General features: G+C 36.2%; 4 protein-coding genes and 1 pseudogene across 5 annotated transcripts; 2 read left to right on the top strand and 3 right to left on the bottom strand.

The window, feature by feature from the left end:
• Window positions 1-1,452: 1,452 nt before the first annotated feature.
• On the bottom strand, window positions 1,453-3,383 carry LOC104708194 (vacuolar protein sorting-associated protein 20 homolog 2). The gene is made up of 6 exons (XM_010424716.3): window positions 3,094-3,383; window positions 2,534-2,686; window positions 2,253-2,405; window positions 2,049-2,132; window positions 1,764-1,899; window positions 1,453-1,685 (listed from the first exon to the last, which is right to left on the bottom strand). The coding sequence occupies exons 1-6, from the start codon at window positions 3,193-3,195 to the stop codon at window positions 1,660-1,662; spliced, it is 654 nt and encodes a 217-aa protein (XP_010423018.1). The 5' UTR covers window positions 3,196-3,383; the 3' UTR covers window positions 1,453-1,659.
• Window positions 3,384-3,445: 62 nt separating this feature from the next.
• On the top strand, window positions 3,446-4,926 carry LOC104708195 (RNA polymerase II transcriptional coactivator KIWI). Its single transcript, XM_010424717.3, has 5 exons — window positions 3,446-3,628; window positions 3,730-3,873; window positions 4,060-4,165; window positions 4,602-4,624; window positions 4,716-4,926. The coding sequence occupies exons 2-5, from the start codon at window positions 3,739-3,741 to the stop codon at window positions 4,773-4,775; spliced, it is 324 nt and encodes a 107-aa protein (XP_010423019.1). The 5' UTR covers window positions 3,446-3,628; window positions 3,730-3,738; the 3' UTR covers window positions 4,776-4,926.
• Window positions 4,927-5,285: 359 nt separating this feature from the next.
• Window positions 5,286-7,781, bottom strand: LOC104708196 (NAD-dependent protein deacylase SRT2-like; annotated as a pseudogene). The gene is made up of 11 exons (XR_015564355.1): window positions 7,659-7,781; window positions 7,321-7,369; window positions 6,970-7,211; window positions 6,821-6,886; window positions 6,675-6,720; window positions 6,410-6,570; window positions 6,198-6,327; window positions 5,950-6,114; window positions 5,749-5,876; window positions 5,573-5,672; window positions 5,286-5,487 (listed from the first exon to the last, which is right to left on the bottom strand). The product of XR_015564355.1 is annotated as an NAD-dependent protein deacylase SRT2-like (transcript).
• Window positions 7,782-7,880: 99 nt separating this feature from the next.
• Window positions 7,881-9,454, top strand: LOC104708198 (uncharacterized). The gene is made up of 3 exons (XM_019228966.2): window positions 7,881-8,030; window positions 8,233-8,386; window positions 8,998-9,454. Exons 2-3 carry the CDS (start codon window positions 8,264-8,266, stop codon window positions 9,088-9,090), a joined length of 216 nt encoding a protein of 71 aa, XP_019084511.1. The 5' UTR covers window positions 7,881-8,030; window positions 8,233-8,263; the 3' UTR covers window positions 9,091-9,454.
• Window positions 9,455-9,822: 368 nt separating this feature from the next.
• Window positions 9,823-12,608, bottom strand: LOC104708199 (amino acid permease 2). Its single transcript, XM_010424719.3, has 7 exons — window positions 12,432-12,608; window positions 11,824-11,965; window positions 11,490-11,723; window positions 11,301-11,394; window positions 10,979-11,193; window positions 10,752-10,891; window positions 9,823-10,646 (listed from the first exon to the last, which is right to left on the bottom strand). The coding sequence occupies exons 2-7, from the start codon at window positions 11,963-11,965 to the stop codon at window positions 9,990-9,992; spliced, it is 1,482 nt and encodes a 493-aa protein (XP_010423021.1). The 5' UTR covers window positions 12,432-12,608; the 3' UTR covers window positions 9,823-9,989.
• Window positions 12,609-15,610: the final 3,002 nt, after the last annotated feature.

Consider the following 15,610-nt stretch of genomic DNA (forward strand, 5'->3'; position numbering starts at 1 on the left):
GTTCAAACTCAATTTATAATTTAATTTTCCTTTGGTTTTGAAATTTTGATAACAAAAAAATTAGAAAATTCTATGATAACGTCATTCAAACTTTCTAAAAAAGATGGCTAATTAAAGATGCCTAGCTACAACGAAGGATTGGTGAATACATGATCACATACTAACTATATTATTGTATACTCAACTACACGAAGTATATGTATTACATGGTCACATACATGAACTATATGACATCATGTGTTCAACACCATAGACATACAATCTGGTACACTGATTGATTAATTTCGGTGAAGACCGGTGTTGACCAAAAAAAATTTCTAAAATTAAAAATTAAAAATAAGAAATTATTATATTAAATCATTTATGGTTTTTATTAATTAAAAAATATTCTATTCAATATCTAATTATTTTTATATATATCCTAAATATATCTTAGATGTAAACTAGAGAACCCAAACCTTAAAAAAAATTCTAAAAATTAATTTAATATATTGTAATTGTTCATATGTTAAAAGTAAATATTGTGAATTTCTTTTGTTGTTGTTTATATGTTAATTCAATATCTAAAGATATTTTAAATATATTTCCTAAATATATCCTAAATGTAATATAGAGAACCCAAACCTTAAAAAAAAATTCTAAAAATTAATTTAACATATTGTAATTATGTAAAAGAGAGTAAAAATGAAAATGTTCATATGTTAAAAGTAAATATTGTTAATTTTTTGTTGTTTATATGTTATTTTGAGTATGTAAATTTTAAAGTAAAGAGTGTATAATTTTATATAACATTTACCATGCAAAATTTAGAGTAAAGAGTCATATACTCAATATTTTGCATATTATTTTCTAATGAAAGTAGTTGAATTTGATTTTATTGATTTTGTAGTAATTAAATAATCTGATTATGAGAGATTTATATATATATATATATATATATATATATATATATCTTGAAAATAATTATAAATTGTTTTTATATCTTGAAAATCATTATAAATGATTTTATATCTTGAAGATTATTATAAATGATTTTTTTATCTTGAAAATAATTATAAATGATTTTTATTTAACTATTTACTTTAGCTTGAAAAATAAAAAGTAATTAATTATAAGATTGAATATATTAGAGATATATAAAAAATATTTGGATATTGAATAGAAAATTTATTTTAATCATGAAAACCCATAAATAATTTACTATAATAATATATATTTTTTAATTTAGATTTTTTTTTAAGTGTTAGTCAACGCTGGAGTCAACGTTGGTCTTCGCCGGAGTCAACGTCGGTCTTCGCCGGAGTCAATCAACCGATGTACTGAATTAGATGTCTATGATGTTGACCGCATAACGTCATATAGTTTATGCATGTGGCCATGTAATACATATACTTTGTGTAGTTGAGTATACAATAGTATATTTAGCATGTCTGACCATGTATTTACCAATACTTAGTCTAACTAGCCATCTTTTTTCCAAACTTTCGCATGTTCAGAAACAAAGGAGACTCCATGAACTTGGTGCTTTACAAGCTGCAGAAGTAAGAAGAGAATACACAAAGGAGCTTTCAAGAGCCCAGAAGCAAAAGTTTCCAAAGAATGATTTCTATATATAACCCATGGCTATGTAGTACTCGATCAGAATTCTTCACTTCTAAATCAAGCATCCAAAGGTTCTTCAAGAACTGCAAAAACAGAAAGCATGTCTGAGTTAAAGGTTCTTTGTACCAAACAACTGTTACTTGTACAAACATTACAAACACCTTTTCTTTTTGTTGGAGTGCTTTCTGCATTGGAAGCGATCGGTGCTTTTGTTAGCACATCAGGGAGATCCAATTTCTCAGGTTCTTCAGGCACGAGCTCTGTCTTAGGCACTTCAGGCATATCTTCATCAATGAGCTTTAAACAAACAACAAACAAACAAACATTAAAATTTGACTCTATTCAGGAAGTAACAAAGTAGATGTCAATAGGCACAACAATATATGGTCCTAAAATGCAGGAAAATTTTGAATCTGAGAAACAAGAGAACCCATTATGTAACATACCTGACTTTCTAGGTTGTCGAATTCTGCTAAGATCTCTTCTTCATCTTCTGCTGATAGTTTCTCACCTAATATGGCACTCAGTTCCTAAAATCCAAGTGTTTGATAGTTAGATAAAGCAAAAGAATACTCTCACGAACATGAAAGAAACAAACAAGGAGAAGCTCGACTAATGTGACACATGATTAACGTTCATTATTAACTCACATCCTGATAAGCCTTGGCCTCGGCAGTGTCATCCATTAGTTTTTGAACATCATCAAGGTTGACCTCGCTCTGAATGGCCTTAATTGCACTATTACCTTGCTTTAGGCTCTCAAAGACTGCCTTCTGCTTGCTTGTAAGTTCAATATCTGCCAACTGAGAGACATAACGACAGGTTCATAATATGCTCTTTCAGATTTTTTTTCACAAGACAAAATCAGCTATCATCAAGTTATGCAATGGAAACAGCGAAATGCTATGAAGGGGGTCAAGTAAGTTTTTACTTGTTGTTCGACATTGATGACCCACTGATCTACTTGCTTCAGCAAGTCTTCTTGCGTCCGCTTCTTCTTCAGTGCTAACAAAGCCCTATCTTTTCGCTTCTCACGGATTAAGTCTCTCGCAGCTTGCTTCTCAGCTTCAATTACTTTCTCAAGCTAAAAAAAAAAAGGTTTAAAAAAAGAAAGAAGAGTTTAAAGAGAAAGAAGGTAAAGCTTAAAGATCAACAAGAAAGAACACAGCATTTGCATTCCATTTCTCAGCTATCGAACTCACTATCTAGCAACCCATAATTAAAACTATCATAAGCCTGACATAATAAGAATCAAAATTTGGATCCAAGATGAATTCTGAAGGCAACTTCTTCATCACCCAACACCTTTAATTGTTTCATACACATCGGATACAAGGCAAATAGCTTAAAATTCACTAACCTTTATCCCCCCCCCCCCCCCCCCCTACATGACCTACGGTGAATCAAAACTACACTTTCAATCTCAGATTCCAGAAACAGACCTAATTCGAGCAAGGTTAAAAACCCTAGAAATGCGAAGGAATCAAGAACCTGTTGCTGATATTGACCAAGTTTGCGTCTTTGGGTTTTAAGAGAGAGAATCGCTCGATCAACCTCCGTGATCTTTGGTTTCTTCACGAACAAATTCCCCATCTAGTCACTTTATCCCACCAAAAAGCTTCACAAGTGGGAGAGATTTCTTGTCAAGGGCTTCGCGATTTCAAACCAAAGTCCAAATCTTTTTTTTTTATTTTTTTTTATTTTAATTTTCCGGTGCAAAGTGCAAACTGCCGAAACCGCAAAGCTAAAAAAAGATCCCACGTTTTAAGATTTGGCCGCGCGTTTTCTCAAACCCACGGTTTAGTTTTATTAAAGCGTTCTGAATTATACATGTCACAGTTCTAATTTTATCACACGCGGTACAACAGCGCGTGATCGGTGAACGCATTAACATAATAAATACAGCGAGAAGAGAACGAGACGGCGTTTCATCATTTGTCCTTCAGAATCCCTCTCTCAAATCGATTTCGCAGTAGAAGAGTGCTTTTTGCTTTCTCTGAGGAACCCGTTGCAGCGTCACGACCAGGTGTGTCTTCTCTTGTTTAACTTTTTGTAATTTCTCGTTGTTTTGATTAGTGCGAGTTTACTCTGGTCTGAAAAGAGCGTTTTGGGTTTGGTTTTTTATAGTTGGAGAAAATGTCTTCGAGAGGAAAAAGGAAAGACGATGATGTCAGAGCATCGGATGACGAATCTGAAGCCCACGCGTCGGCTAAGAAAGTCGCAAAGCCAGCAGACTCCTCCGACGAGTCTGACGACATCGTCGTCTGCAACGTTTGACTACTCTCTCTCTCTCTCTCTCTCTCTCTGTCTTTCCAATAGCATTTCGTTATCTACTCTAGTAGCAGTGAGCTTTTAAGGGTTTCGATCAAGTTTTGATTTTGTTAATAGGTTTTGCTCAATTTTAGGGTTTTTAATTGAATTAGGGTTTATGATGGTTTGTTTGGGGTGTACATTCAGATATCTAAGAATAGGAGAGTCTCTGTGAGGAATTGGAATGGGAAGATTTGGATTGACATTCGTGAGTTTTATGTCAAGGACGGTAAAACTTTACCTGGGAAGAAAGGTAAACTTTTGTTTTTAACTATCTTCTTGTGTGTGTTCCTCTTGCTCTCATAATTCACCATTGCTAGTAATGTGTTCCCTCATATCCATAGTCTTTTGTATTATCTTTCGTAACTGTTTTGCTTTGTTAAGTTTCTGCATCTAGTTAGGATTTTATAATTGCAGATCGTAGGGCTTTACTATAAGAGGTTATTCTGCTGATTGAGAGTGTTTATGTGCTTCTAACTGCCAAGTATGAGAGGAGATGGTGCAGAGTGTTTTCTTTTCAATGTCATCGTTTTGTTTTTTTTAGGTTGTAGTAGTTCTTTAACATGAAAAAGTTTTGATAAATGATTTGCAATACCTCATATCTCTCTCTGTGGACAGCTATTTTAGTTTGCCTTCTTTGCGTAATCATGTATTAACAAGATTATCTCTATTTCTGTTATACGTTGCAGGTATCTCTCTAAGCGTGGATCAGGTATTCACATCTGTCTCCCATTGTTTATGTCTACCAGAATTGTTTCTGTTTTCTTGTTATTTGCTTATTACACAACTTTCCCTTAATGCAGTGGAACACTCTTCGGAACCACGCAGAGGATATCGAGAAGGCTCTCTCTGACCTTTCTTAGGTTTTCAAAACTTGTATAATTGGTTGTACGTCTATTAGAAGATGGCTCAGGTGTTTTGGTTGTTCTGTGCTTCGAATTAGTTGGTGTATTGACTATTATAACTTTTGGTTAAGACAAGCTTTGGTTGGCATTAAGAATGATTGCTCTTTTATTTGCTGTTTACAACTTAAATACGTTACTGGAATATCTGTTAACAAGATAAGGTCGAAACTGTTACATTGTTACATACCTCTTGATTGATCCGGACCTTGTCTTAAGAGCTGGGACACTGATCGAACCAATGTCAAGAACTCTGGGCACATAACCTTTTTCTTAATGCAGTGGAACAATCTTCGGAACCATGAGGAGGATATCTATAAGGCTCTCTCTGACCCTTCTTAGGTTTTAAAGCTTGTATAGTAACTCTATTGGAAGATGGCTTAGGTTGTTCTTTTGGTTTTGTTTTTCAGAACTGCAATTAGTTGATGTATCGAATCTATCACTTTTGGTTCAGAAAAGATTCGGCTGGAATTGAGAATGATTACTCTTTTATTTGATGTTGAATTTACAACTTGAGATATTGTGCTGGAATACATAAATACTCATTTGATAAAATTATAAACAATATAGATGTAAATGTTACATTGCTCTTGCCAAAGTTCACTTGAATCTGGACATTGTCCTAAAGAGCTGGAACACTGAGAGATCCCACGTCAAGAACTCTGTGCAATATCTGCCCAAACAGATCACAAAATGACAGATTATTAAGGCATTTTCAAGGCTAACGGAAAGGGAAGAGATGTATGTTATGTTCTAACCTCACCAACCCTAGCATTGATTTTCAATGGAACAAGGTCATCAGCTCTTGTTTCCCCTATATTTACAATTGCAGTCATGGCACCAGCCTCATGAGCAGCTCTGCAAAAGGTATATAAAGAAAGATTCTTAACGAGATGCAAACCCAAAACTGGATGAGATCATTCTCAAGCATTACCTGATAAGGCGAAAAGCGGACATTGTCATTAATGATGAACCCAAAACGAGTAATGCATCACTCTGTTTTGCAACTTCCATTGCCTGAGTAGCTCTTTCCTTCGGGATGTTGTCTCCAAAGAAAATTACCTTCAATAAATCCAACGCATAATAAGAAACAGTGCCAAACTGCTTTGTCTCTATCTCATATAGTCGAGCTTACATCGGGTTTTAGGACTCCTTGGCACTTTTCACATACTGGTATATGAAAACCCTCTTCCCAAAACTTTTCGTCAATCTCAATATCTCCATCAGGCCTCTGTTTCATGCCAACGCTCTTTTCAGAGCCTGGATCTCCATGATCAATACTTTCTATTGCTTCAGCCCACTACAGTAGAAACAATAACATTGTAACTTTTGCGAGATAATACATTATTAATTCAGTTGATTCGGGTTATGGTATACACTGACCTTAGGATTGATAGCTTTTAGCTGATCCTGAAACAAGTCTCGGGGAAAAGAGAAGCCACAATCTAAACACATAACAGTATATACAGTCCCATGTAATTCAAGTGGATCGCTTCCAGCACGGTGATGCAGCCTAAAAACTTAGAGCTTAGAGTCAACATTCTTCACACCCAACAGAGATCCCACAAAAAAAGGAACTGATTAGTACAATATACCTGTCAACGTTTTGAGTGATCATAAAGTTGATTCGTCCAGCTTTCTCTAGTGATGCTAAAGCAGTATGAGCTGGTCCTGGTTGTGCTGCAGTGAACCGCCTCCATCCAGCGTAACTCCTTGCCCAATACCGCCTCCGAGCTCGGCTTGATCGAGTAAATTCCTGTGAAGCAGGTTGTCGACAATAGATTTAAGACAACAATAAGATGACCCCAAAGTTTGCATTAAGCATCGTAAAGATTTTCATAGATCTTGCCTTCAGATCACCTGATGGGTTATTGGTTTGAAACCAGAACTATATGCTCCATTGGGACTGCATCAGATGTAACCAGATGTAAGGAAAAGGACATGTGAATCAAAAATCTTGATCAAACTGAGACCATCTGCACAAAGAATACAAGCCATTTTCAAACCTTCTATAATCCGGGATTCCACATTCTGTGCTAATCCCAGCTCCGGTCAAGATGGTGAGTCTCGAACTGCAGGAGAGAAGAGGAAAGCCATAAAGATTTACAAATCACATAATGGTCACTGCCTGAAAAGATGGTGAAGGAATATGAACCTTTGCTCAAAAAGTCGATATAACTTTTGGATATCTTCCATATTGGGAGGATCAGCATCTGGAACAATGTTTTTATCCCTAAGAAACCTAGGAGGTGCTTTTGATTCATTCCCCAAAAGAACCACCACCAGGGATTGAAACTCGACATGTTGTTCTCACAAAGCGTCTGCATCCTTTAAACAACATAACCAAATTTCCCCTAGATTGTAGTGGTTGGTACATACTACGCAACGGACACAAATCTGAAAAAAACACACACACACAAAACCTTTGCAACATTAACACCATTTCCTAGCTAAAGTAATGAATCAAACCAGCTTTTAAGGCCACAAAATATTTACTCATACTTGCCTGTAACAATTCCTCCAAACACTCTTCTCATGCTCACCAAAAAAAAAGCCTACAGATGTAAAATGCAACTACTTAACTACATCAATGATCACAAATCCCAGGGAAACGCATCCAAGAAAACCAAATTCAATAAAGAATATGTAGCGAGACAATGAGATTCAAAAATTAAGCCATCAAATCATAGTTTCACCGACAAGTAAATAATACAAAACACAAGAGATGTTTCGTGAGGCAATATACACATATCTTCTTCTTCTTCTTATCTTAGAATTCGAAAAAACATAATGAAACGATTCCTCAACATATATAATGTAATTAGATATCTCCGCATTAGATACCTTTGAGAGAGAGGTCGTTAATGGCGGATGAAACCAGATTTCTCCAGTTTTTTTGCTTTTTGCTTCTCCAGAAATTTTTTTTTTTTTTTCTTAAATGTAAGAAGACGAGGTGGCTAAAATCGGACGTTTGAAACTCATTCTGGCTGAGCAAGTAGCCACGTTGCGCAATTATCCACCGTCAAATCGTTTCACTATCACTTAACCAAAAACGACGTCGTTAAAGGAAATAAAACAGAAACCTAAATTGCTACTTGCTGCTACCCACCGTGTTGTTCCCTCTTCCGTCTCCGACGATTTCTTAGCATCTCCGGCGAATCGTCTTCTACTTCTTCTCCGGAGAATCAAAATCCAGATTTCTCTTACTTGCATCAGGTTTGTACCCATCATATACTTTTTTTTGCATCTGTAGATTCTCAACCAAAACTTTCTTATGAACACACACACACCAAAACCTTGCTTCCCTATCAAAATCACTTGCTTTTGCTGCTTTGATTATGTTTTTGATAAGATAAGTTAGGATTGAGCTGAATCATTACAGTTATTGACTGGGTGATGTGAATTTTAATGATAACAGAGCTAAAGATTCTTGAGTTGGAAATCAAAAGATGCCTCACAGAACAAGGCCATTGAAGGGACTCTTACTTTTCACTGGAATTAACTTTCTCTTGGTGCAGACCATTACCCCTGTCTATGATTTTGTCTGCTTCTTGCCTTACTGGGAGAGAAGGGTGTGTTTTAGATTAAACTTGGAGACAATGATCACTTTTTGTTTTCATTCTGTTTCTATATCCCCCAAGTGTGTAGTTTAACTCATCTGGTTTATGATCATGGTAACTAGTTCGGATACTTTGATAGGGCGATTTAAGCTTTAAAGGGCTCGAATCTCTTTTGTAGGCATATTTGTCCATCTAAAAATGCAAGCCTTTGAGAGCTATTGTTCAGTTCACATATAGTGTATTCATATGATGCTATTTGATGATTTGACTCAAGTAAACTGTTTTGTGGCCAAATTAGTTCTCGTGTCACTTATGATTTAAATACGAACTAGTTGTTGCACTAATAGCTGAAGACTGCGAGCTAACTTTTTAGATGATAGAAGGTTTTAGACGTTGCTTGGAGCTAACTGTTTTGCTCCTGTAGGTTATGTGCATAGGTAGCATGAAGTATGCTCTCAGATTTGACATTCTAAATTAACAAATTGGATCATGTTGCATTATCAAATACGCAATAACTCTAGTGCTGTTTTTTTCTGTTTTCTCCCGTTTTTTTGGCATCTCATGTCAATTACTGTTTAACTTTCGTTTTTCTATTTCTCTGTTGTTACATGAAATCTTAACAGAGAGAGAGAATCCGGCAGGAGCGTGAAGCAGCAGCTGCATCCTTAAACAGCACAAACTCAACACAGAAAGCAACTCAAGCATCTGTTGGATGATGAGCTCTCTACATCTTCTCAATCTTTTAATCAGAAGCATTCCTCTTTGTAAGAAACTATTTACCCTCTGATTACTGAATAACTGAGAAGACAGAAGAAGGCATATTCACATCTCTTCCCTGAGCTAAATCTATTGGTAACAAATCTTGAAAGTTTCTGAGTTGTTTTAAAACATGTGCCTCAGTCGTAGATACTTTCAAAGATTCTGATCATTGGCAAGATCCGAGAACCCCACATGTTTTTGATAAGTAAGATAGGCTATTAGAAAAAGGTACCACATTATATGATTTTCTTGAAAAAGGCTTTTTGTTTTGGGTGGACAGCTCAATTATACTTATTTGAGGAGATTCTCTTTTATGCTAAACCATCCAAATTGCTCCTTTTTTTTATATATAAAATCACTGAACTGTCAGTGTCTCACTTTGATCAAATTCCATTTTACCATGACCATGTTTGTCAACATAAAAGATGCAATATTGCAATATATTACATAAAAAAACATAAGAAATCATTTTTTTGTAGACTACGTTGTTTAAACCATTCGGTTATTGATGTTTAATTTGCAATTTGGAAAAAAAAAATCTCTCATATTAACCACCTAAACGAAAACAATTGGACACTTCAGTAATATATAGAGCTCAAATCAAAATGAGAGCATTTTTATCAATTGAACACGAAACACCAACACTACAACGTACAAACTAATGTGATATAGAGAAGAAAACACACGAGTTTATATAAGAGATTTATATAATGGTTGAAATTTATAGCAGATTTTATAATTTTATTACAGAGATGAAACCATACGAAATTAAAACATACAATATACACATTTTCAAGTTTTCTTTGAAATGCTAAATAAACAATGAACTTTACACACCAACATCCTTGTTGTTTAGTCAATATGTAGACTTGAAGGGCTTATAGACCTTAAGATCAAGCATCACTCCGGCTATTGAACCAACTCCTGCGACCACCGAGATCAGAAGACAAGCAACACTAAGCATCTGTAAACACACCCATCTCGTGCTCCATTTCTCAACCTTCCTCTGCTTTATATACATCTCCACCGGAAAATAAACCGTCAAGGGCCAAAACCCTAACGCCCCTAAGATCCCAACCACATCGTTGAAAAATGGCATTAGCATCGATATCACGGTGGTTGAAACGACAAATCCACACCGGTAAACTATCCTGAAAACGTTTGCTTTGTATGGAGACTTGAGTCCGGGGATTTTGATTTCAAATTCCTTGGTGAAGAAGTCATTGTCTGGATATCTCTCTGCGACTGATTTTTCAATAAAGGCGAAGATAGGCTGAGCAAATACTTGGTAAGCTCCAATAAGGTGGATGACGATGGCGGCGTTGGCTATGTCAAGGAGCCAAAACGGGTTGTAGAATCCAAAACCCGTGAGGAGGTTTCCTGGTGCTGCATCTCCGAAGGCGGCGTAACCCATTGAGCCACATAGCATGTAGAACATAGTCGTGACAGCGATGCTGATTTTTGTAGCTTTCTTCATCGTTTTCGATTCCGCCGGCGGAGATCTTACAGTATCCTAAATAACAAGAGCAAAAAGAGTCAAAAAGCTGAATCTTTCTTTTTTAAACCTAAAAGTTGAATCTTGTGTGCAAAGAAAGGTTTTGTATATATATTTATTTACCTGAATCTCGATTAGCACAGCCGAGTACGAGTATGCAAAGGCAATGTCTCCAAGTGCTTGGAATGTTCTCCATATCTTTTGTGTTTGAGTCACAGTTCCGATGCTTATTCCAGTGAGACTTCCTTTGAAAACTCCGTTTGCTGAGAGAATTCATATCAAGATTTAGCCTTTTTTCGATTCTCGTAAAGACTATGGGAGTCTTTCACTCTTTTGTACGTAATTTTTACCTGCAACTTGAACGATTCCAAGAGCTAGGCCGATGGCAGAGTAAGTGAAGGACATGACAGCTGCAACAATGGAGATCCACCATATCTGGTCAAAGTCAGGAATCTGAGAGAACAAGATCTCTGTCACACCAAATATTATCATGTAAGGATTGCTCGACATGTGACATGGGTCTTTTCCTCCGCTCTTGTGGAAGCAGTTCGATCTCTTGATCGCCCTGCGTGATCCATCCGAGTATGCAAATGTTAAAAAAAAAAACGTTTTTCTTTGTTCCGTTGGTTATGTTAAATTATGTTTGGAAAGGAAACAAAGAAAACAACTCACATCATGCTTATAGATGCTGCTATTGTGTATCCTATCGCTATACCAAAGAGATTCAAATATTGAATGAGCCCACAAATCTTGAACTTGAACCCACCTACAAGAGAACAGAGCATTTCAATACTCAAAACAAAAAGCAGAGCTATAACAGAGCATTCAAATCAGTATTGATTGATTCGAGAGTATTGGTACCTAGGATTGATCGAACGGCGTCCATGTAAGTGTAGTTTCTCTTGCCAGACACTGCATCACCGGTTCTGTAGCAATCGCTAAGAAGTGTCGAGGAGTAAAGAGTAACGAAAGAGAACAATAGCATCACGGCAGGGCCAGCGATCCATCCAAGCTGTGCAATCGCCCACGCCAATGACAAAACGCCGGATCCAATCACCGCAGTTATGATATGAGCGCTCGCGGTCCAAACAGTCCCTGATATAAAAACGCGTTTTGATTTTGCGTTTTAGCATTTACGTTTATAAAACAAATGAAAGAAACGAACGTTGGATATTTGTTATGTTTAAATTTTTACCGGTTCTTTTGAGGCGGCCATCGTCGTCAAAGCATTTAAAAGCCGGTTGTGGAGGGACGGCATCGTTGCTGGCCACGTCGAAGACTTGGTGGCCGTGATGGTGGGTGTGATGGTGGCGATTGGCGGCAGCGGTTTCACCCATCTGTTAATTAGGAAAAAACCAGTCTTAGTTTACTATGACCGTGGGAGGGTGAACTAAAATAACGTGTTATGTAATTTTTATTCAATTCGGATAAAATTGAATCGGTGTATTCTCAACCGGAAATAGATTTTACTATAAGGACTTTTACAACTTGGTGTTAAAACAAAATAGAATTCATTTGTAGGTATTAAAAATGTCAAAATTCTATTTCAGAACTTTTAGTTGAGCTTAAAATTTTGTTTCATTCAAATGGATGTCTTACAGCTTCCTATGCAAGTATAGATATATTGATATGCATGGTAGAAATTTAATAAACCATGTGTGAAACATTGTAAATATAATTTTATGATAATGTGAGAATAATGTGTGCAGGAATCTGAGAGAGCAAGATATTCAAACTAGTTTCTGATTGTAATGTTAAATTAAATATACGTAAAAAAATTCAAGAGAAACGTAGTAATAGTACCTCCTCTTATTGAGCCTTAAAGAGAAGTAAGACAATTACAAAGCTATGAACAAAAACAAAGAAGAGCAAAATAAAACTAGGGAGATGGGTGATGATAGTAGTTGCTGCTGCATTTTGGTTAGTGTTTGCTCTGTTTCTTATATAAGCCATGAAAAGTGAGGAATATAATTTAATTAGCTAAAAATATATGAATATTTGTGTATGACAATTATTTCAATTTTGACAATATTTGTTTGTTAGGTATTTTCTTTTTTTCTCCACCATCATTAGTGAGATATGAATAAAAGAAAATAAGAAAGAATCGAATGCTTCTTCTCCTCCGTACCTTTTGGGTTCGACTTAATCACTCAGTGTTTATATTAATCAACAAAGTTGTGAAACTCATTATTACTTCAAATATTTCATAGATGTATAATACATTAATATGACAAGGATATACCAAGTTTAGGATTATATAATTAGAAAGAATTTCTGCTGCCTAAGTGCTTGTATATATTATAATGTTCATCATTATGTTCCTCCATATAACGTGGAATTTCTTTCCAAAGGCCACGCGTAGCCGTAGTGTTTTCTTCGAAAGTGAAACGAAAAGTTAGAAAACGAATTATGAAAATTTAGTTTCGAGAATGATATTTTTATTCACGTACCTAAATATGAATATGAGCAGAGAAAAAACAAATAATGGTATGCATGGAAACGTCTTGAGAAACTAAACTATATATTGTTATGTTGTATCGTTCAAAATTTAGACATCAACTCTAAGGTAATCAATTGTTGAACCCGAATAAGAGTTCTGACTATGAATATGGATTTGATGTGCTCCAAAATTCATAATGGTTTTGTAGGGACGTAATATTTATAATCATGTATTTTTATCATCTCAATCAAATCTCTACAACTAATATTGAAGATGCAGAGCCACAATAATGGCCTTGTATGATGAGTTTGTTTTTTGAAAACCTTGACCTATATTGTAAGTCATCTACCACTACCAGCTGCACCACTCGAACTTAATAAGTAGCTTGTGGTCACTGGTCCCTTGTTGATGTTGTTCATATTAATTAGTGGTATGAAGTTATGCTAAAATTAAAGTAGATGAGGTAATTTAAGTAGATGTTCAAGAGACTATTTAAAACCCATAATTAAACTCCCAAATTACACCGAACGCTCGCTCACCGAGCTTTAACAAATTGTGGATGGATACTTTTACGTGGGATTTAACATAATTAATACGACAAGTGTAGGCGTAAAGAATATACTTTAGTTATCAGTAATCACGAGAAATCGGTATTGACTAAACACATCTTCCACAGCTGCAAAGTTTTATAAAATAGAACTAGACATTAATAAGCAAGTGTACCAACACCGTCCGCCATGAAGAAAAAGGTGAGAACAGTGTCCTAGTGATTGATATGATTATATTGACAAGAGAGAATCGAATTTTTTCGAGTGACTCCTATCCACCATTATATTTTCATTATTATTTTAATGTAGGATCAGAGAATCTTTGAAATCCTTCTCATCATCTCATGTATAAAAGAAATTATTATAAGTTTTTTGTTGAATTCCAAGATTCTATCTTCATATACAATTTATTACTATTCTCTTTGCACAATAATTAAGGCCCAATGTTTAGGCTTCAGACAAATATAAAATGTTAGTTTAGTCTTTGAACTTAGTCAATAAGAACCGGTCAAGTAGGAGTAGTGGCTAGTGAAGTTGTTGTTTGAGTTGTTGTTTCGTGTTGTTAAAAACCTCCGAGAATGTAGGAGGCAGTTGTTTCATGTATTTGGCTATTTAAGACCCTCTATGAATAAGAGTAGAACAAGCTTTTGTTCTCATCATTCAGTCTCGTTAACTTGATATAACATATTGGTATCAGAGCTAGATCTGAGTGGTGAGAACTTCGTGAGAGAGAGAGAATTCAAAAGGGTGAGTGAAACACGATGTCAGGAGAGAGTCAGAGCATGCTGGCAATTCCAAAATTTGGTGGTGACTTTGAGCATTGGAGCATGCTAATGGAGAATCTCTTGAAATCCAAGGAGTGGTGGGATCTGATAAAAAAAAGGCTATGTTGAGCCAGCTCGTGGGGAGATTCTCAATGGAGCACAGAGTCAAGAGTTAGCTGAGAGGAAGCTGACTGACTTGAAGGTGAAGAACTATTTGTTTCAAGCAATCGACAAGTCGGTTCTGAAACAGATAATTCAGAAGGACACGGCCAAGCAACTGTGGGATTCTCTGAAAACCAAGTTTCAAGGTGATGAGCATGTGAGGCGAGCACAACTTCAACGCTTGAGAAGGGATTTTGAGGTCTTGGAGATGAAAGAAACAGAGAGCATTGCAGAGTACTTCTCAAGAGTGTTGCTAGTTGTAACAGACATGGGAAATCTTGGAGAAGAGATTCAGGAAGCCAAGATTGTAGAGAAGATCATGTGGACACTCTCGGAGAAGTTCACATATGTAGTGTGTTCAATTGAAGAATCCAAAGACATTAACAGTCTTTCTGTTGATGCGCTTCAAAGCTCTTTGCGGTGTCATGAGCAGAAGATAACAAGACACTCCAAAGGAACCGTAAAAGAAGAACAAGTGCTGAAAGTGACTCATGAAGCTTACGACTGGAATGGAGCAAAGGGAAGAGGAAGAGGAAGCTCATTCCGAGGTCGAGGCAGAGGACGTGGAAGAGGAGGATCGTTCAACAATGCACTAATTGAGTGTTACAAGTGTCATAAGCTAGGACATTTTCAGTTTGAATGTCCTAGTCTGGAGAAGCAAGCGAACTATGTTGAGTTCAATGAGGAGGAAGAACTTTTGCTGATGGCACAGGTGGAGCTGACTGGGTCAAAGATGGAAGACTTGTGGTTTCTAGACATTGGTTGCAGAAATCACATGACTGGAACAAAGAAGTGGTTTGTTGATATCGATGAAAGCTTTCGACACTCAGTGAAACTTGGGAACAACACGAAGATGACGGTGCAAGGAAAAGGGAGCATAAAGCTCAAGGTGAATGGGTTGATACAAGTAATACAAGATGTGTACTACATTCCTGAGCTTAGCAACAATCTTCTAAGCATAGGTCAGCTGCAAGAAAGGAGTCTGGTGTTTCTAATCCAAGAAGGAGTGTGCAAAATCTATCATCCATCTAAGGGACTCATTGTCGAGACACAAATGAGTGCAAATCA

The sequence above is a fragment of the Camelina sativa genome, chromosome 8, assembly GCF_030686135.1.
Source record: "Camelina sativa cultivar CO46 ecotype springtype chromosome 8, ASM3068613v1".
Taxonomy (NCBI): domain Eukaryota; kingdom Viridiplantae; phylum Streptophyta; class Magnoliopsida; order Brassicales; family Brassicaceae; genus Camelina; species Camelina sativa.